The sequence below is a fragment of the Prunus dulcis genome, chromosome 3 (genome assembly GCF_902201215.1).
Source record: "Prunus dulcis chromosome 3, ALMONDv2, whole genome shotgun sequence".
In the NCBI taxonomy this organism is placed as follows: domain Eukaryota; kingdom Viridiplantae; phylum Streptophyta; class Magnoliopsida; order Rosales; family Rosaceae; genus Prunus; species Prunus dulcis.
In genome coordinates, this window is record NC_047652.1 from 358,453 (window position 1) to 380,070 (window position 21,618).

General features: G+C 37.3%; 1 protein-coding gene and 1 pseudogene across 1 annotated transcript; one reads left to right on the forward strand and one right to left on the reverse strand.

Moving 5' to 3' along the window:
• Positions 1 to 9,159: 9,159 nt before the first annotated feature.
• LOC117620843 lies at positions 9,160 to 17,380 on the forward strand (annotated as a pseudogene).
• Positions 17,197 to 19,358, reverse strand: LOC117622304 (polygalacturonase At1g48100). The gene is made up of 6 exons (XM_034352942.1): positions 18,821 to 19,358; positions 18,537 to 18,704; positions 18,406 to 18,450; positions 18,112 to 18,319; positions 17,922 to 18,003; positions 17,197 to 17,808 (listed from the first exon to the last, which is right to left on the reverse strand). Exons 1-6 carry the CDS (start codon positions 19,214 to 19,216, stop codon positions 17,307 to 17,309), a joined length of 1,401 nt encoding a protein of 466 aa, XP_034208833.1. The 5' UTR covers positions 19,217 to 19,358; the 3' UTR covers positions 17,197 to 17,306.
• Positions 19,359 to 21,618: the final 2,260 nt, after the last annotated feature.

Genomic DNA, 21,618 nt, shown 5'->3' on the forward strand with positions numbered 1-21,618 from the left:
GTTGAAGATGTCAAGGTTGTATCATTATTATTCGTTTCTTTCACGGGACCCAAATGCCAACCTTGCCTAGTTCCCTCTCAAAAGAAAATAAAAAATAAAAAAGCGAAGTTAGGTCGGTCACGTGTGAAGTAAGTGTAGATCCTAAATTAAGATCATTTTATAAAGAGTATTGTTATTTTCATCCATTTTTTTTATTTTTTCACTCATTCTATTTTTAAAATTTTAAAGATAAATCTATTTCTTTGTAAAATGACTTACGAGGACAACTTTCTCAATCTCTCCCACACGCACCCACACCCGTATTTTCTTTTTTCTTTTTCTTTTTTGGTTCGAAATCCACACCAATCTTCATACCCAACCCACCAAACAAAACAAAATCAACATCTTTCTCTATCTACGTTCTTCAAAAATTAGGAACCAGAAGAAACCCTAAACTTGCAAACTCATAACCCCAATTTTATTTTTAGTCACACATAATACAATTGTTTTTCTTTCTTCTCTAACTCTAAAGCTCAAGTAGTCCCATAATTACATCGACTTTGAGCTTTTGGAAAACTCTAAAATTGACAGAAACTCATGACCATTTCCTTTTCTTCCTTTGTCTCTGTCTTTCCTTTTAATTTCAAACTCAAATAACACCTCTATTATAGTCTCTGAAATTAAAAATAAAATAAAGCAAATATGTTTTTATTTTTTGGAACAAATAGAGTAATTAGTGCGAATTTTTTTTCTTTTCCGAATGATAAGAAGAGGAGTGTTTTTTTCGTTGGCAGTAGAAGGAGAGTTTTTCTTTGGTTGAAGAAGGAGAGTTAAATGTTTGTAAGGTCATGGTGTTGATTGTTGGGTTTTCGCTAGAGGAGAAAGTTGGGGTGGGAATTGGCTAATTGAAGAATTTTTTATTATTGTTTTTTTACAGAATTTAAAAAAAATTGTAATAGCAAATATGGAAATACAATTAAAGGGTATTTTAAGAATAATGATAGGTAAAAAGATAGATTTGTGTTTATTCAATTTTATGGATGAGAAGATAAAATTAGTGAGAAAATAAGACATCATGGTGGAAATAGAATTACTCTTTCATAAATGTTTACGTTTTGTTAAAGTCAAAGATAGGGTAGGGGGTCCGGATATGGAAAATGGCCAAAAAAAGAATGAGACCAAGGGACGAAAACGAAGCCTCCTATCTTAGCTTTTGTAAATTTCGTGGAAGGACGTGTCGCATCATCACAATTTGCTGTGAAATAATTAATATGCTTAATTGTCACTTTTGTCCTTTTCTTATCCAATCAGATTCTCATGCGCTCCGCGTGTTGCGATGCTTTGCTTCCATAAAAAATATATGATAAAGAAATAAGTGATAATTGAATTTCATTGAATTTGATTAAAAAGCAAAAATCATGAGAACCCAGTTAACCCAAAACCCAGAACACAAGAAAAAATTGTTACTCGACTTGGTAATTTCCGATGTACATGCAATTCGCAAAGCAAGCACACAAAACAACACAAGTAGCTATAAGCTAGAGGGCAAGTTTAAGGTCCAAAGACCCCAAACCATTATCTTGTGTTTCTAAATTACTAGTGTTAGAAGGAGGAGGAGGAGGAGGAGGAGGAGGAGGAGAAGGAAGAGGAGGAGGAAGAGGGAAGAGTAACTTAAACTCTGTGCCAAAATCCTCCAACTCAAAAGATGGCACCCAACCTCCTCCTCCTCCTCCGGCAGCAGATGGCTCTTCCCGATCATCATCACCCATTGTCGCCTTTCTTCTCTTTTTGTCCTTGATGCTGATGTTGTTGTTGTTATCGTCGTCGTCGTCTTCTTCATCCTCATTGCATGCAAATGGCAGCTTTCTTGATCGCAGACGATTACGAGCATCGTGATAGTTTCGAATCAATGAATAAAACTTCTCCATCTTCATCTCCTCGCTCTCTTCTTCTTCTTCTTCTTCTTGATGATCTACCGGATGTTTACAGCTGCTGGTATCCACATGATCATCAATCTTCTCATCTTCCATGCTTAATTATTAATTGGTTTGTTTCAACTTTTGATGACTAGCTAGTCTCTGCCTGCCTGCCTGCCTCTTAGATTTGTTTTTATATATAAATGTAAGTTTCTCAAAAAGTCACAGGTTTTGGTAAGATGACATAATGTTGTTGATGTCACCAAAAATCATCACCACTGATTTCGTGAGGTGTGCACTTTAAAAGTCGAAAGACGAAATTACCCCACCGGCCCAAGCCGACCACCCCTATTTGGAATTTGGATGGAAGCAAGTAATGGATAGAATGGTAAAATATCATTATAGAGAATACATGACGACTGAAGCAATGACGCCATCACCACCGTAGGTATTATATTCTTGTCGCACTGTTTCTTTTCTTTTTTGGGTTGGATGGTTGTTGGGTTGAGTGGACCGTGGTGGATACTGCTGCTGCATGTGACGTAGGTTGGCTGACGTCTGAGGGCGCTGCCTTGCGTTTCATTTTTGACATTTGATTTGAATTTGATAAAAATATGGCCCCCCCCCTCCTCACCTCTCCTCTCCTCTCCTCATTTGTATTTTTCGAACACATTTTTTATTCATTAACATTTCGACTTTTGGTAGCAGGAAGGAACAAACTATGGCAATAGTCAAACATACTCTTTGGTCCAACTCATACTAATACATAGAAAGTGAAACTAAATGTAATTTCGTGCTTCACGAACTAAAAGCAAAACTGAAGTGTCTGTGTGGGGTGACAAGAAATCAATCACTGCACAAACGAAGTTGAGATTGGTAACTAATTCGATTGTTTAATATTAGAATAATACTTCTCTCCTTATTATATGAGCATGAATTTCTATATTCCTGCTAATAATAATATGACATTTGTGTAGAAGTTTTTCTTATCGTGATTCGCACAACCTTATAGGAAAGGAGTTAAAAAGCATCCTTAATATTATATGTTGAATGGATGACGCTTCTAGTGGGCTTTACACATAACACTGCTCAGGTAAGACAACTAACATTACATTCCTCAGTTACACACATAACATAACAATATAACATTTACCCATTCCTTAGAAAACACAAGATAACCTAATAATTCTATCCAGCTCTCACCTAAAATGGTTATAGACTTAGAGACAGTCTTAATAAACTTTTCACATGCATATGCTATGATTATAATAGCGTACCTGAGCATTTTGGCGTCCCGTCCTATTTCCAATGCGAAGAACTATCATATAATATAGTTTTTGTGGAAAATAATGGGGAGAATATATTTTCTCATTATGTGTTGTTTACAAGATTACACAGGTATATATGCATAAGCTGGGGAATGCTAATATCCAGGGGCCAGATTAAGAACCATTGGCCAGTCTAAGAGCTGTTGGCCAACACACCACAACCTTAACTTTAACCCCTAATTATAGGAAAACTCTAGTTACAAGTAACAAGATCAAATCCCCTAAATTAATTATAGGAAAACTCTAGTTACAAGTAACAAGATCAAATCCCCTAAATTAAGGACGTGTAAATCAATCACAGCTAGCAACCACCAAGCTAATCACATCTATCAGCTACCAATACTTCCAATACTCCCCCTCAAGCTGGATCAAGGGGATTAATTGATCCAAGCTTGGAGAGCAAGCGTTGAAATGGAGTGGAAGCAAAAGACTTGGTGAAAACATCAGCAAGTTGATCATGGCTCCGAGTGAATGTGGTTTGAATTACCTTGGACTGAACTTGTTCACGAACATAGTGACAGTCAACTTCAATGTGTTTGGTCCGTTCATGGAACACGGGATTGGAGGCAATATGCATAGCTGCCTGATTGTCACAAAAAAGAGACATAGGTTTGTTGCTCAAAAAACCCAAGTCTGAGATAAGGCTCTTGAGCCAAATGAGTTCACATGCAGTGGAAGCCATGGCTCTATACTCAGCTTCGGCACTTGAGCGAGCAATTACATTTTGCTTTTTGCTCTTCCATGTCACGATGTTTCCTCCAACAAATGTGCAGTAGCCTATAGTGGATTTTCTATCAATAGCATTCCCTGCCCAGTCAGCATCGGTGTATGCCATGATTTGAGTATGACCATTGTTCTTCATGATAATTCCCCGACCAATGGAGCCCTTGAGGTATCTTAGAATCCTTTTAACAACATTTAAATGAGCCTCAGTGGGTGCATGCATGAATTGGCTTACAAGACTGACGGCGTAAGTTATATCCGGTCTAGTAATGGTGAGATATATAAGCTTACCCACCAGTCTTTGATAGTAACTTATATTGCTGAGAGGCTCTCCTTCCAAGTCCAACTTCAATTTGCTATCAAGAGGTGTACGGGCCGGTTTGCAATCTATCATCTTCACTTCTTGAAGCAAGTCAATCACATACTTCCGTTGACTTAAAAACAGTCCCTTGGGAGAAGTAGCCATTTCAATCCCAAGGAAGTATTTTAACACTCCTAAGTCTTTAATGGCAAATTTCTGATGAAGAGAATGCTTAAGAGTGTTAATCTCATCAATATTATCACCTGTGATGATAATATCATCAACATAGATTAGAACAACTAATTTGCCAACTGAACCAGTTCGAACAAACAAGGATGAATCAGCATGACTTCTCTTGAAACCAAACTTTTCAAGTACAGAGCTCAACTTGGCATACCAGGCACGTGGAGATTGTTTCAATCCATAAATGGATTTGTGAAGCTTGCAAACCATACTTGAATTCTGTGCCTGTGGATGACCAGGAGGTAATTGCATGTAAACTTCCTCTTCAAGGTCTCCATGCAAAAAAGCATTTTTTACATCCATTTGGTACAACGGCCACTCATGATTAACTGCAACAGATAACAAAACCCTCACTGTACTCATCTTAGCCACAGGAGCAAATGTCTCCTTATAATCAACTCCAAACGTTTGAGTAAAACCGCGAGCCACCAACCTTGCCTTGTGTCTTTCAATTGAGCCATCAGAATTAAATTTGGTTTTGTAGATCCACCTACTGCCTACCACCTTCTTTCCCTTTGGAAGCTGGACTACACTCCAGGTTTTATTTTCATCCAAAGCCTTGAGTTCTTCTTCCATGGCTAGCCTCCAAACATCTTGAAGATTGGCTTCTTGAAAATTCCTTGGTTCACTTTCATTTGACAATTTACTGAGAAAAGCTGCATGGGAGTGAGAGACTTTGGAGTAATTTACAAACTTGTGAATTGGGTACCTTACATTGAACGTTACATAGTCTTGTAGCCTTGATGGTGGATGTCTATCTCGAGTTGGATTCCTCCGAGGTTGAGATGGGATCATAGTAGGTTCAGCTCCACTCTCTTCTATAGATGATGTGTCATTGTCATGAGGAACAACTTGTGCTTCGGAGGCTTCAGTTTCATCTCCAATAATCACGTTGTCAATATTGGTTGCATGAGAGTCACTGTTGTGAGGTACTGAATGAACACAATCACTTGTTTCGACTGGATTTGGTAATGGAAAGAAATCCAGTAAGTGCTCCCCCTGACGATTTTGATCTGATGGTTTGTTGAAATATGGTTTGATCTCATCAAACCTTACATCTCTTGAGACAAATAGCTTCCTGGAACATGGATTGTAACATTTGTAACCTTTTTGAGTGGAGGAGTAACCCATGAAAACACACTTAATTGCCTTGGGATCAAGCTTGTCTCGGTGATGGGATTGGATATGAGCATAACAAGTACATCCAAAAATTCTCAGATGGGAAAGGTTAATTTTTTTTGTTTTGCATGACCTCATATGGTGATTTTGAATCCAAAACCCGACTAGGCAGTCTGTTGATGAGGTAGGTAGCTGTAAGAACTCCTTGAGACCAAAACCTCTTAGGCACATTCATTTGTAACATTAGAGCTCTGGTTTTCTCAAGTAGATCCCTATTCTTCCTTTCGGCAATTCCATTTTGCTGAGGAGTACCTACACAACTTGTTTGATGTATAATGCCATGTGTGCTCAAATAGTTAGTCATATTTTTGGATGTATATTCAGTGCCATTATCAGACCTTAGTATGTGAATTTGAGACGAAAAATGGTTCATGACAAGATTATGAAAATTCTTGAAAGCATCCATGACTTCACTTTTGAATTTTAGGAGGTACAACCAAGTGACTCTTGAAAAATCATCAACAAAGGTAACGTAGTACCTATAACCATCAAAAGACTCTAGAGGTGCAGGTCCCCAAACATCGGAGTGCACCATCTCAAAAAGCTTGCTAGCTCTAGATATGGAAGAATTAAATGGAAGTCTAGTAAATTTTGACAAATGACAGATTTCACATACAAGTGAGGATTTGCATAAGCTAGGGAACAAAGTAGACAAAACAAATTCTGAGGGATGTGCTAGACGTTGGTGCCACAACTGATGTTCTAGATTTGAACTGACTTGGAACCCTTTTGGAACATTAAGGTTCTTTGAAAAATAGTACAGCCCATTTAGGTAGTGACCTTCACCAATCAGCTTCTTGGTGGCTAGATCCTGAAAAACAACATTGTGAGGGGAGAAAATTGCACGACAGTTGAGAGAATTTGTAATCCTTCCTACGGACAGCAATTGAAAAGGAAAGGATGGAACATATAATGCTGTGGACTCAACACTATCTGAAATCAGTTTAACTTTCCCTCTACCTAGAACGGGTACACCTCTACCATTTGCTATAGAAACTAGTGATGGTGTAGTGTAGCTTTCAAAATTGTATAGCTTTGAATATTGATTTGTCATGTGATCAGTGGCACCTGAGTCTATAATCCAAAAATCATGAGAATGACTAACATTTAGAGCAGTTGAAAGAGCACACATAATACCTGGAACATCTCCTTGAGGTACACGATTAGACTCAGCTAAGAATCCTGCAAACTGCCCAAGGAGAGCAGTTTGATTTCCACCCGTCAATACTTCGCTTGTGCTTCCTTTTTTGGTGTGAAGATAGGCTGAGAATTCATTTATCAAGTCAGCCGGATTGGCTGTGAAGTTCATCAGCCCATCAATTGATGTAGCAGCAGCAGCATGGTTTTTGTTTGTATGTGATCTGGTTTGTGAGCCCTTGTAGTCTCTTGAAGGCTTGTTCTCAAACTTTGGCTTCAACTCAGGGTGTAATATCCAGCATCGATCTATTAGATGTCCAATATTATTGCAGTGTAAACACTTCAGATCTGGCCTTTTTCCCTTGTACACTTTATCTCCAGATGACTTGTGGTTTGTCACAAAAGCTCTAGCCTCAGACACACTAGATTTGATGTCAACATTCATGACTTTCCTACGTACTTCTTCTCGCTGGAGAGTAGTGCAAACACTTGCAAATGATGGAAGTTCGGGGTTCATTAGAATATGGCTTCTAAGATCTTCATATTCATACCCCAAACTTGCAAGCAAATGAAATTTTTTATCTTCCTCAGACCTTTTTAACAGTACGGCAGCATCGATAGTATGTGGTCGATACATATCTAGTTCATTCCACATATTTTTCATGCAACCGAGATGATGAACAAAGGATTTATCACCTTGTTAGAGACTTGCAAGATTCCTTTGAAGTTGGAACACTCGAGCTGCATTGTTTTGATTGCCATACATATCTTTGACTGCCTACCAAAGAGAAAGAGAGGATTATGAAAAACTGAAGATTTCAGACAGCTTAGGATCCATGGAGTTGAGGAGCCACGACATGAGCAGTTGGTCTTTGCACAGCCATGCTTCATACTCCGGAGACAAATCGTCAGGTGCCTCGATGCTTCCATTAACAAATCCGAGTTTGGGTCTTCCTCCAAGGGCAAGAGATACTGCTCTAGACCATGGAAGAAAGTTAAACTCATTTAACAACACAGAGCACAGTCGTGGGTTTGGGTTGACTTCAGCTTTTGAAAAACTAGAATAAGGTGCTGTGAAGCTTTCAGCTTCAGAACCAAGAGGATTATCTTTTGCCATTATTGAAGAGCATGTACAGAAGAAACGAAGGAAAAAAATGGAGACAGGCCGGTTAAGGTTCCTACCCTGATACCACGTGAAAAATAATGGGGAGAATATATTTTTTCATTATGTGTTGTTTACAAGATTACACATGTATATATGTATAAGCTGGGGAAGGCTAATATCCACTGGCCAGGTTAAGAATCATTGGCCAGTCTAAGGCTGTTGGCCAACACACCACAACCTTAACTTTAACCCCTAATTATAGGAAAACTCTAGTTACAAGTAACAAGATCAAATCCCCTAAATTAAGGACGTGTAAATCAATCACAGCTAGCAGCCACCAAGCCAATCATAGCTATCAACTACCAATACTTCCAATAACTTTACATAGCAATTTCGGCATACTCGAGCAATTATATAGCGTATATCATTTCTGGTTGATGGTTACATGATTAATATTTTTGGTCGTGGACTACACGGTTATGTGGGAGTAATAATAGGTAAGAGAATGATCAAAAGACAAAAGGTAATGGAACACTATTTTAGTTTTAGATAGTGATGATGTTCCTGACTTTACACATGAAAAAACACAACTAATACCAAACATAGTCATTCAACTAACTCCTACCACACCATTATTTTAACAAACAACTATTAACAACCAACTATTACTAATTTACCAGTTGATTATTAATGAAGTCTAGATTATTCTTAACATCCCCCTTAAGCTAGACTTCATTCACGCCAATTAATTTCCTCAACTTGATGAGCAGATCCTTCTTCAATGGTTTGGTGAACAAATATGCCAGCTGGTCCTGGGACTTGCAATACAAAACCTCAACTTCTTTGTCTTTGATTAGCGCTATAATAAAATGGAACTTGATCTTTATGTGCTTACTCTTTCTGTGAAACATTGGATTTTTGGAATGATGCAATTTTTTCAATCTAGAGCAATGCGCTATGAACCCCTTACTGCTGTCATTCATTCATTTGTGGAATTAGTATCATGTGACTTCTGTGGGAGCAAATTTCCCCATGAGAATATTCGATTCGAAAGATTCCCCTTTCTTCTTTGCCTTCTCTTTCTCCCTGCAAAATAGAACAAATAAGAGGACCACACCCAGGGGTATTGGCCAAAGGGCCCTCCGATGCTTAAATTAGTTCAATTGAATCATATAGAAAACAATAGCTAATAGGGTACAGAGATGTGTTTAAGGTGTAAACCGAGCGGCCGGAGCCTTATGTAAAAGAATGGGAGAGATGTGGTGGCTAGGTTTGAGAGATTTCTACAGAGTTTCAGTAAGAATTTAGACGTACCTCAACCCTTGTGTGTGGCTATCCTTTTATAGTGGTCTTGGAGGCTAGGGTTTCAGAGGAATAATTCCGTAGATTGAATGAAATTATTCCTCTCCTATTTGGAATTGATTTGATTAATTAGGGATTTGATTTATTAGGGTAAATCAAATCCCTAATTGTGGTAGGCATCAAATCAAATCCTTTTTTAATTCGGTAACTCCTCATTTAATTGGGAATTGTGGTGGGAATCAAATCAATTCTCAACCTAATTAGGTAACGTTCAATTTAATTGGGTAATTCCCAATTAAATTGAGTAACTCCCAATCAGGTTGATTAATTCTCAATTAGGTCAAATAATCCCCAAATTGAAGGAATTATTTGACCTAAGGTTTGATTTAATTCGGTTCCCACAACTTCCTGACGAGGTTTCATTTTTTCCATACTGAGAAATATACGCTATAACTTGCTTTTAAGAATTATGTGTATTGACAATGAGTTTTGATGACTGCATGGCTAGGTTGAGGTTGTTGCTCTTTCAAGTTACGAAGAAGAGGAAGAACAATTTAAAGAGTAGGTATACGTGCTCATGTGTGTTTGTTGACACCATTTAAAATTCATCATCTATAATTTTGGCCTTCTACACCAGATCAAAGGGAAAGCTTGTTGGTTTCTTTGTTCATTGGATACGAAATAAGATATCTTGAAACTTGTCTATTTTTCTATACGGAAGGTTCTCCTTAAAAAAAAGAAGAAGAAAATAACTAGCTAGGAAAGAGTTGTAGAGTTCGTAAATGTTGGTGCATGTTTTCACTAACACTTTAGCTAATACTTTATAACTTGCTTTCATTTCTCATTTCTATTTTTATTTTGAAATGCGCGAGAATTATGTGCAGTATTTTCCTTTTATCTAAATTTCGGTTTTTAGTTTGGAATCGAAGAAACTTTAGCTTTTTAGCTAGAGGAAGCTATCTAAAATCTTTGTTTTCTGTTTTTGGTAATATATGTCTGTAAATTAAGGTTGCTCTTGCTAGCTTGAGGCAGAGATTCTTTCATTCTATTGCACCTGGCGGTCTTGCTGGTGACCGACGGGGAGTAGTTCCTGCTTCAGTGTTTTCTGCAGTGCACAGAACAGAAGATATGGAAAGTCATCAAAGAAAACAAAGATCTTGATCTTCCTGCTCACGAGGTAAAACTGTGAATATATTCACTTACGATATTCATGTATTATATGCATATTGTTTTGAATAAGCTATCTTTTATTCCATCCATTGTAGGTCATGTTGGTTACTGTACGTTGTAAAAAGATTGCCAATGAGAAGTATGCTGATTTTTCAGGAAATGAGGTACCTGTTTTTCATGTAGTGCTATGTTTTCCATCTTAAATGTTTGTTGATGTTGTAACTTCGGTGGCCCTTGAACTCCTAACTTATCACAGGAGCGGAGCCAGTTGGAAGAGGCTGTTCAATTTGGTCCTATCTCTGGCTTCGGGAAGAAGCTCAGTTCAATCTTTGATACTTGTCTATCAGAGTAAGTATCTTCATCTGGTTTGTCAGCCTCAAAGCTGTAGGATATGATTTGATCTAATGAGAGAGAAGTTCTGTAACTGACTTGTGAAGATCGTCTTAATTGAGTGGCATGCACTTTAGGTGAAGACATCTAAAATTCACTATGATGGTGTAAGGGTCTTGTATTTCCAACTTGCCTCTATGTTCTGGATTAGTGTATTTATGATGTGCAAGACTCTTTAAGTCCGCCTAATTTCAAGTCAACTGGAAGATCTAAGTTTACTACTTGCTTTTTGGTATTCACGAATAATTTAGCATTGTTTTCTTTTCAGTAGTGTTTTGGAAATGGTGGCTGATCAAGTGTCGTCCATGTTATTTCCTTAATTTTTTTTTGGGTATCTATCCACATTAAGGCCTTGACAAAGGGAAGAATACACAAATGGTAGTACTAGTAACAGAAAAGAGAAGGAGAGAAAACAGATACAAAGTGGTCACTAGTTTCCTGCTTTGCGTTCTGTAGTCTATACAACACATTCTTTTATGTCAGTTTATGTTTAGAATTTTGGTTACCTTCTTATCTTTTTCCAAATGTGCAAATAATATTGCCATCACTTCAATTATACTGAGCAACTTTAAGGTTTAAGGCGTCTGCTGTCTGTAAGTAGTAAGTACACCTTTTGACTTGTATGGCTGAATAATTCTTTGTATTTAGTTGATTAATTTGCTTATTTTGGTGTTTTAGGTATGATGCACAGGCTACATATTTTGATGAAGGTGTCAGAACTAGGAAGCGCGAGCAGCTTGAAGAAAAATTGCTGCAAGTAAGTAATCTCGATATTATTCCTGTGACAGCTATGTTCCTGCTCCCCTTCTGTCCTTCTGTCCTTGTGCCATAGATGGGTGATAGCAGTTGAACTGAGACTGTGGGTTGCTGCATTTTCAGCATCTTTTTGCCTATAGAGAGTGGAGGTCAAATTTTGTTTCTGGTTCCTCCTTGAATATGCAATGCATGTCAAATTGATTGGGGGACATTCACTGTTTACAGGGAGGCTTTTTGAGGCCTTCCCAATGCGTCAAATATAAACTGATTTTGCGGAAAATTAACCTTTTTATTTATTTAATCAAATGAGTTTCCAATTTCATCAATTTGATTCATATGTTTTTCTTCTGTTATTGATTCTTTTCACTGTATTGTTAGCTTGTCCAACCTGCGTTCCAAGCTTTGCTGGGACATATAAGATCTGGTTCTCTGGATAAGTTCAAGGGAGCATTTGATAAGGCCTTGAACGGTGAGGAGGCATTTTCAGTGGCTGCTCGTAATTGCTCTGAGTCATTTATGGCTCTATTTGATGAAGGATGTGCAGGTATGTTATATCTTTCCTTTAGCCTAAATTGAAAAGTCAAGTATAAAATACAAAAAATGAATTACAGTATAAGAGAATCCTTTAAATATATGAACCAAAGAATACAATATAAGACAAATTACTTTACACTTCTTAAAACAAATCTCAGGGACAAATTGAGTGAAATTTTGATTCCTGCCTGAGTTAATGTGTGGTGAGACATAGAAATAACACAGGTCTTTGAATTGGCTTCACTGATTTCAAGTTTTACTTGCATTTGAAAGTACATTGTAAGATTAACACAATATTTTTGCTGATGCTGTTATCACACAAGCAAACTGGGACACATCTAAAGTAAGGGATCAACTTAAACGCGATATAGAAGCCCATATTGCTTCGGTTTGTGATGCCAAGCTATCTGAACTTACTGCACTTATAAATATACATTTTATTCATTGCCTCTTGTGAGATGATTGGGGTGACTGGTACTTTTGAACTCGAGGAAGAATTTGAGTGGAAGAAGAAACTAAAAGGGAATAAGTGGGTTGAAGTGGAAACTAAACTAGTTTGATATGCTAATTTTTAAGGAGTTCACAGGTTTGTAGTGGTAGATATATTTTGGAGAACTTTTTCTCACTGGTTTTCATTCCCTATATGTTTATTGTTGACTACTTTTGCAGGAAAAATTGGAGGATGCCTTATCAAGACCAGTTGGAAGCCCTTCTAGATGGAGTTAATGGTGAAACCTGGCCTTCAATAAGAAAACTTTTCCGGCGTGAGACAGAATCAGCTGTCTCTGGGATCTCTAGTGCATCTTCGGGTTTTGATATGGATGAACAACCCAAGGGCAAAACACTTTCAAGTCTGGAGGCATATGCAAGAGGTGTAGTGGAAGCTAAAACAAAGGAAGAGGCTGGAAGGGTTTTGACCTGTATGAAGGGCAGGTAGGAAGTAACTGCCCGTTCTGCAATATGGCACGATTTATATTATATCATCTATTAGAACTTGAGTTTGAATTTTCCCTGAAGCTTTGCTAACTATATTGCTATTGCTTTCAGTCCGTTTGGATGACCATGCTGCTGATAATATTGAGAATACTTTATCCCTTGCCTTGATGGCTTCCACAAATGCTGCTGCTGAAGATAGGAGTATCACAACAGCTGACCCACTGGCTTCAAGCACTTGGCAAGAGGTGCCTTTTCTTTTGTTTATTTCTTGCTTGTAAATTTTTAGTTTGCATTTTAGCAAGTATTGTTAGCATAGGTGTTTCAAACCTAGTAGCTTTTGTCATTTTTTTTATATTTATTTTCTTTGCAGGTTTCCTCCTCAAAAACATTGATCAAACCTGTCGAGTGCAAATCCTTGTGGAGGCAATTCAAGCGAAGGACTGAACACAGTGTTTCTATGGCTGTTACTGCACAAGTTGGCATAGATTCAAAATTTTAGTATATCATGGTTGAGATGAATAGATTGTTGTTGCGCATGTATGAATATCCTTATCAATCGCTCTTCAGTGGTTAACTTTTCTCAAAATTTTGATAGTTACATTGAGTCCATTCCACATGCTGTTCTACTTTTCAGGAAGCATAAAAGGGTGGTAACTGTTGTTCACCACTTCATTGGGCTACTGATGCCTTGACTGCAGCCCTGGGATTGAAACTTTTAATGTGCATACTTTCCCCATATTGAGGATAGATAATGATGGTGTTCTACCATTAAATTTTATGCACTACCACTATTCTCACACATTCTTATACCTTCATGGCAGACGTAACCTGTGATATGTGCTCTGCAGCTGCAACCTTCAGGTTTGACAACTTCACAGTTCGCAATGACAAGTGTATTTGGAACACTGCCATCAGTCTGAAAACTAAAAAGGTAAGCAAAGCATTGTACAGAGAGAGAGAACTTCAACATCCATATCCGATTTAGTGTGTCTTTAGTTGGCTCCTATTTCTTTATGCCCTGTGTCTCCGTCTCTAGTGCCTAATATTGATTCGCGAGAACCGTAGTTTGTCACTTGATCTAACGCGCAACGCCCTACCTAAAGGAGAAGCAGTTACTAACTTAGACGAACTAAAAAATTCTAGACCAAGCTTTGGTTCTGGACTGAAGTGAAGAGAGGGGTGACTATCCTTTGCTCTCAACTTAGTTTGTCTGTAAAAACTACAATGTAGTGTGATTTGATTGGTTAAAACGAAGATGAATGTGCAATCTTATCAATGAAAAACCAGCAAAATTTTGTTTAATTGAAAAGACCAATAAGATCAAATAGACTCTTGAAATGCAGCCAACATAATTTTCATGAAAGAAATTGTGTAACACACATGACAAGACACTGACTGACTAATACGCTTTTAATTCAGTAGCTTTTTATCTTTTCACTGTACACTTTTTCCCCAGCATGCTTCGCCAACACCAAGTCCCCACACTCCACACTGTACTAGATTCAATGAAATTCATCGGACAACCCCCCAAAATAAAAGTATTTAGTTGTAGCATGTACCCTTGCAAATTTTATTTAATGGTGAAATTTCTCTAAACCAATCAGGGCTTGACACATCAAAGATTAGGTCTTGTTTCATAATTTGCTAAATTACGTCTGTGTGATTAGTCCATTTATTTTCTTATGCAGCAATAATTTTCACTAACAACTAAGAAAAAAGGACATAAATTATTGATCAAATAAGCTTCTTATTCTCTCTTCCACTAACAGCTAAAGTAGACGTTGCACTTGATTTTATTCCACAAATATGTACCTCTCAAATTACATCTCAATAAGCCCAAGCATGGCAAATGAATTTGTTTCTTTACGTGTACTATTGATATATATATGTATTTATTTATATCTTGGTTTGTGGTGGGTAGATGGGAGATGATCTAAGTGGGCAAGATTCCTTTCTCTTTTTGGGTAAGCTTTAGGCAGCCTGCCATGCCCATATTCATGCGACATTCCAGCATTTCTATGGCAGTATGTATGCGCTTCACATCTCTCTCTCTCTACTTTTGAAGCTGATAGCAGAAGCACTACTTTTTCCCCTGCCATTATGTACCTTCCAAATAAGTTCAATTTTTCAAAACCATTTTAACACTGAGCTTGGAAAATGTTGGTCCAGATGTTATGGTTTTCCTTGTGCACATCATGATTTTGTAACTTCAAACTTTCCAAAAATTCGCATTAAAAAAAGGACATGGAAAACTGAATGGATTTCAGATTAATGTTGTTGGACAATCACTAGATCTCGAAAACTTAAATTTCTAGACAATAATTCTCCCCTCTCTACACCTCACATGAGGCGCACCTTAACAAATAAGTGGATAACAAGAATTTCATAGAGGCTTCAAAACTAAAAATATGATACCATAACTCCAAAAGTTAATATTCTTCGGAATTAAATCAATAAATGTATGACAAGCCAAAGCCATATTCATACTTTGGAATGGAAAAATTGGGTAAACTAGAAACTGAGAGAATGACATGGGCCAAAAGCTGAAAAAGCTTAAGTTGCAATGCAGAAAAAGGTAGGGGACCTAATGGTTATGTTGGAGAAACTTTCTAAGATACATCTCAGTTTCAGAGTTGAGAAACTATTATTTGTACTGAGAATTTTGCACAGAACTACAAGTAAGCCCCATCACTCAATGAAAAAGAATATATATGTACACAACTGGATGTTCGCACGTTATTATTGTGTAAATGCCATTGTAAATAGGAGGAAAGTAGAATGGGATAGTAGAAAAGACATGTCATCAGAAACTAAACTAGATGTAGATATGGATATTGAGGCTCTTGAGGGTTAGCTATAGTATATGTTTGATTAAAAAAGGCAAGTTTGGTGGGTGGCCATTGGACATTAGCCCGTGCACCGACCTACACTTTATCAGAACACACAGAACATAAAGTCTACAAAACACTACACTCAACTGGATCTTCATTCTCATATACTTGAACAGTCTACAATACCATCCATGGTTATGATTATTATTGTAGTCTAGGCAGCTACTGCGCGTGCTGCAAGAAAAGCTAAAGAGAATTGTCCCTCCCTCGCAACCTCCACTTGAGCTCCCAATTCCAATTAAAGTTAGTGCTGTGGGCGACAATCCTCGTAAAATTATTAGCTTGATTTCTCGTCCTGTCACTGCCAGGGATATTTTTTATGCCTGTTTGTACCTCCTTTTTCAGTTTTAACTCTATTGTTTATTTCATTCTTGTCTCATATATCTTCCAAGTTCCACACACAAACAATATTGGCATAGAGAGAAAAAAATTCGAATCTTCTACTTTTTCTTTTAATTAATGGGTGGTATTGTAAATCTGTCATCATTTACCCAAATCCATCAATAATTAATTCTGACTAGCTATGTCACAAAAACTTTACACTTATTTTAGTGCTAAAAACTTTGCAACCACATCTTTTAATACCTTTTAGACTTTTAATACTGTATCTGCAAGAGAGTTCATTGGTTACTTACTTCACTTGTGGGACTTTGTTGTTGCAGATAGGGAAGAACTAAAAAATTCTAGCTTACTATGCATCAACTTGACAAACATGCATCAGAGAATTAAGCTTTTAATTACTATAATCTTTTGAGACTGCATAGAGTTGAAGTTGATGGGTGGCTTTTGCTGGTTTAATGATATATTGATATTGAAATGAAACAGACTGAACTCATGTAAGCATAAATCATGTGACTTGTAGAATGCTTGAGATGAGAGTACATGTATTTTGAAGCTGCAATCCAACTTGTACACTTTCTACACAAGACTTCTAAACTGCCCTGCTGGTCCCAAGTTCAAAATCAACTGCTATGTTGCCTAGATTGTTCAATATCACATGCGCATTTTCACATACTTTTCGGTGCACTGAATGAGAGGAAACAACTGGTCAACTTCGAAAGGCATTCATGGCTGCTCTTTTTTGTTTTTTCTTTGCATCCTTTGCAAGTTTACTTCTAGCAGAAAAGTTTCTTATATCTATTCTCCACAAATGCTCGCTGAGTGTTACTGATATGGATTGTGACGGATCAGAGTTCAATTTGATAATCTCTATTAATTAGAAGCAAAAATCATGTGGGACTTACTGAAGTACATAAAGATGTAGAGAAACATAACTTTATAATTTATAAATATAGGGAGCACACAAAACACCCCTCCTCTATAATGACATCAGTAGATCTACTAGACTGACAGATTCATAATCCGTCTTTTAAATTTGTACGTTACATGGATTGCTTTACAGATGAGCCCACTGAATCAGCAATGCTCAATGTCATTGTCCAGTAGGGATCGAGGAACACCCTCCAACAAGCAAGAGACTGGTGGAATTGTTAGTGTCTGCAGTTCTCCATAAGCATTCCAACAATACGGGTCCAATACTATGTCTCCTACAGCAGGAAGAAGCTCGACTTCTGAGAGTGTCAAGTTAGTGCATGGGAGAGCATCACTGCAAGCAAAATGCATCGGTGAACTCCGAACATCGTAGGTTCCCCTTATGTTTGAATAGAGTATGTCTGATACAAACACTGCTGAAGTTTGGTTGGTGCAACCCTTGTTAAGGCAGTAGAATTGGTTTATCATAATCGGGTTCCTAACATTATCCATGTGAATGTTACTGAATGTTACTCCCGAAACTGATCCGGATCCACCCTGCCATGTCTTGATCCTAACTCCATTATCCGTCTCTTTGATTATTGAGTCGCGAACTGTAATGTTAGAGACGCATGCTCGCGAGTTGTGATTGCCTAGACTCCCAATGCTGAGTGGATGAATAAGGAACACATTGATCAAATTTAATGAAAATTAAGTTTGTAATGAAAAGGAAAAGCTGTAATTTAGTGAAATGTATATTTATGGAAAACAAAAGTGTACCTGATTCCATGACCAGGTCCACAAGTGATGTTCCGTATGTCTACATCATAACAACCTGACCCAATTGATACACAATCGTCACCTACAGAACAGAACAGAGACTATTAACAAATAAACAAACAGGTGGATTAATTATGAACTTTCATGAGTAAATGGAGAAAGGTAGAAGATTTGAAGGTTTTTGGCTAACCATTTGAAATTACTGAGTTATAAATTTGGACATCATTTGTGTTCTCTATGTGAATCCCATCTGTATTCGGACTTCGAGCAGGGGCGGATATAGAAATCGATTCTATATGGACATTCCTGCAGTTATCAAATCTGAAGTGGAATTGGGGGCTATTCTTGATTTTAAGTCCTTGAACTGTCAAGTTGGAGCTCATGAAGAACCTAATGGCCTGCATTAAAATTCATTGTATAGAATTAAACCTCATTACTTAAAGTAGCTGATATACACAACACATAAGCAATGTTTGCAACTTACAACTGGGCTGTCACATGGTCCAGGCAATGTGGTTCCATTGATCCCCTGTGCCATTAGATTTCATATGGGATCAGCAGTTGCTTGAATCAAAGAAAATATGTATTCAGACAGAATGAAAAAATTTTAAATACCCTGTGGGGTTTGCAGGGAAGATTCCACCATTTCTCTCCTCTCCCATCAATTACACCACCCCCTTGCAACGACATCTCGTTGATTCTGTAAAAGACAAGCCATTGATGCCTGCTGGCGTTCTTTGGCCAAGACTCTGGTCCATCAGGTGGCACTAGAGTTCCATCAACCTTCTCAGTACCAAATGTACCCAATATCGAAAAAGGAAAATACATATTTAGTCCCTCATCACCTAAGTGGCCTAAACTAAGAATAATCAAAGAGGCCTATAATTCAAGTACATTACCTGTAACACCAGGCCCCCAAGGCAGGGACCAGTGAATATTGTAGATTGAATCATGAATGAGAAACCTCGGGGAACTAGGATCCTTGCTGCAGATTCACTTTGGCAAGCTGCGTCCCAAGCCATCTTAAATGCCTCAGTGTCATCTGTTTGGCCATCCCCAACAGCACCAAACGACCGCACATCGAAAACACCAGAGAAGCTATTATTAGGATTGGTAGCCTCTTCAGGAGGGCTAGCAGAATCAGGTGGAGGGGAAGGAGGTTGTGAAATGTAGGATGGCTTGTGAGGGTGGGTGTGCTTGTGTTTATGGTTATGCCGTCTGGCTTGGGTGGACAGAAAGAAGCAAAAGAATGAAATGCACAAAACTAGCATTTGTGACAATTTGCAGTTCTTCATTACAAAGTTCCTCACTTCAATTATAATTAATAACTAACAAAGAAAGATTCACTGAAATTCAAGAAATGGTGATCAGACAAATGTGAGAACCCTATGTTTTGGGAAGTAGAAGAAGACACTAGAACCAGTTGCACAAGATGAGGTTGTGTTTGTTTTGTTTGGAGTTCATGCAGAAACAGAATGAGTCTGTATATATAATACTTACTATTGCTAAGTGGTAGTGGAAGGTCAGTCTAACTTTTGTCTTTCTTTTTTTCTCTTCTTTTTAATAGTTCTAGGGGCGGGAAATGGAACCGACCAATAACATTTAGGCATTGGCCACTTTTCCAGTTCTTTTTATTTTGTAAATATTTGTGATGGTTCAGAAAAAAGGTAACGGAATAAGAAGAATTGAAATGGGTGGGCAAATCCATAAGCCCCCCATGTTCTTCCCATAACTGTCACTTTCTTTGGTCCCAAATTCTAGTTATTGCAGAAGTGGCATATATTTTTATAATGGCCACGAACCATAAGCCTCCCTCCCTCTTTCCGTTTTTTGGGTTTGGTTTGGAAGACGAGTCAAAATCCATTTCAAAAGAATTGAATTATATATGCATTGCAGACGGTTGACGCTAAAATGATCATAACTTCCAATAAGATTTGACAAGTATCTGGTCTGCTAAGTAGATAATGCTAGGGAGCCTTGTACATATTGTCTGCAACTCATTTCAAAGAAATGATATTACCACTAGTGAAATTGACATCATTTCTCATTACCGTAGTCCAACTTGGAGTGAATTACGTCAAATTTTTGTCATTTGTGGCCAACCCGAATTAGTGTTTATGCGATTCGCAGTTAAGAATTTGGTCCAAAATTTCTAACAGCAGTTTGATAGCATATGCATTTGAGCATTTAAATATAGGGAGTTATCCTATCCAATCCAATCCTATGAACGAAATCAGGTTTTAAACCAAACGCATGCGGTCCCTTTCGGTTTTCCAATTGGTATTGGAAATGAGTTGGTGTGGCTTGGCGGAAAAGGTTTCCAGTTATCTTTCTGTTAAGTTGGAAGTCCACTATCAGGCCTCTCTCCAATATTAATATATTTCTGTGGTATAGCAACCGCAGCTCTCTGGCCGACCAAAATTGATGTCACTCTATCTATACGCCCAGGGTTTCTCAGTTGATTGCTTGCTTCTTTAATGGTCCACCTTCATCCTCTCTCTGCCTCAAATACTGAAATGATTAGGTTTAGCTAGGTTCAACTCAAACTATAACTGTGTAGCCTAATTTTCAACTGTCTATGGGGCGGTGGATCATGCACAAGGAATTTCACATATGTGCTCAAGAAAAAATAAAATAAAAAATAGTAGTTGTTCACTTCCTCACAGTTTGACATATATACAAAAATAATTTGATAAAAACACTAGAAAAAAAAAAAAGTTCTTTGTACACGTATCAAACTGAACTTTGTCTATAAAAGCAAGAGTCAAATACAATTTCTCAGGCCAAGTCGACCAAGTCCATATCATCCACCATGCACCTCATGTTTTGTGTTCGAATTCTCTCTCTATATTATTTTTGCCAGTAAAAAGATATGTCATCTATTAACAAATCCATGTCCTTCATATATTCAGAGAGGTTTCTTTATTGTTCAAGAAAAATATAAATTTCTTTGCAGGAGATGTGATTAACACTCTGAGAAAAGTCGTCGTACACTTCTCTTTTATAATTCATAAGAGAGAAATGACACTTACAAGGGTGTGAATGACATCTTTCACAAATGCATATTGCGCGCAATGATGGACCCAAAATTATTTTTTCAGGGGATGTACAATATTTAAAAGGTTAAAAATTTTATTTAAAAAAAATAGATAATCAAATATCCTTAGAATTTAAACAATACTAATGGCATTCATAATTCATTAAAAAAATAAAATAATGAAAAAGCAAAGAGCCGAGACGTTTTGGTCCGACAAAGCGAAGCATAAGCATCAAAGCGTTAAAGAGTATGCTTTTTGAGACATAAATTGTTTTGACAAGAAAAATTTATAAATCTACTAATTATTATCAAAGCATAATAATCAGTTTAATATAATTAAATATAAATACTAATTTTCATCTAAGCACAATAATCAATCCCAAAATTTAAAATACTCAATTGGCCATACAAGATCTAAAGAGGAGGGGGGAAATTAAAGTGAGAGAAATAAACTATAAAAGCCCATGAAATATTACCTAATAATTATCTTCAAGACGTTATGAATACTTAAATTTGCACTGGAGAAAGTTTGAGAGAATTGGGAAGTGATTTTGGGGTTGTGGGTTCTCGATCATCACATGCTTAATTGACAATAATAAAAAGGTTTTTTTAGTTGGAGGATAATAAAAAGGTTAAAGTAGTAATTTGACAAAGTCAGAA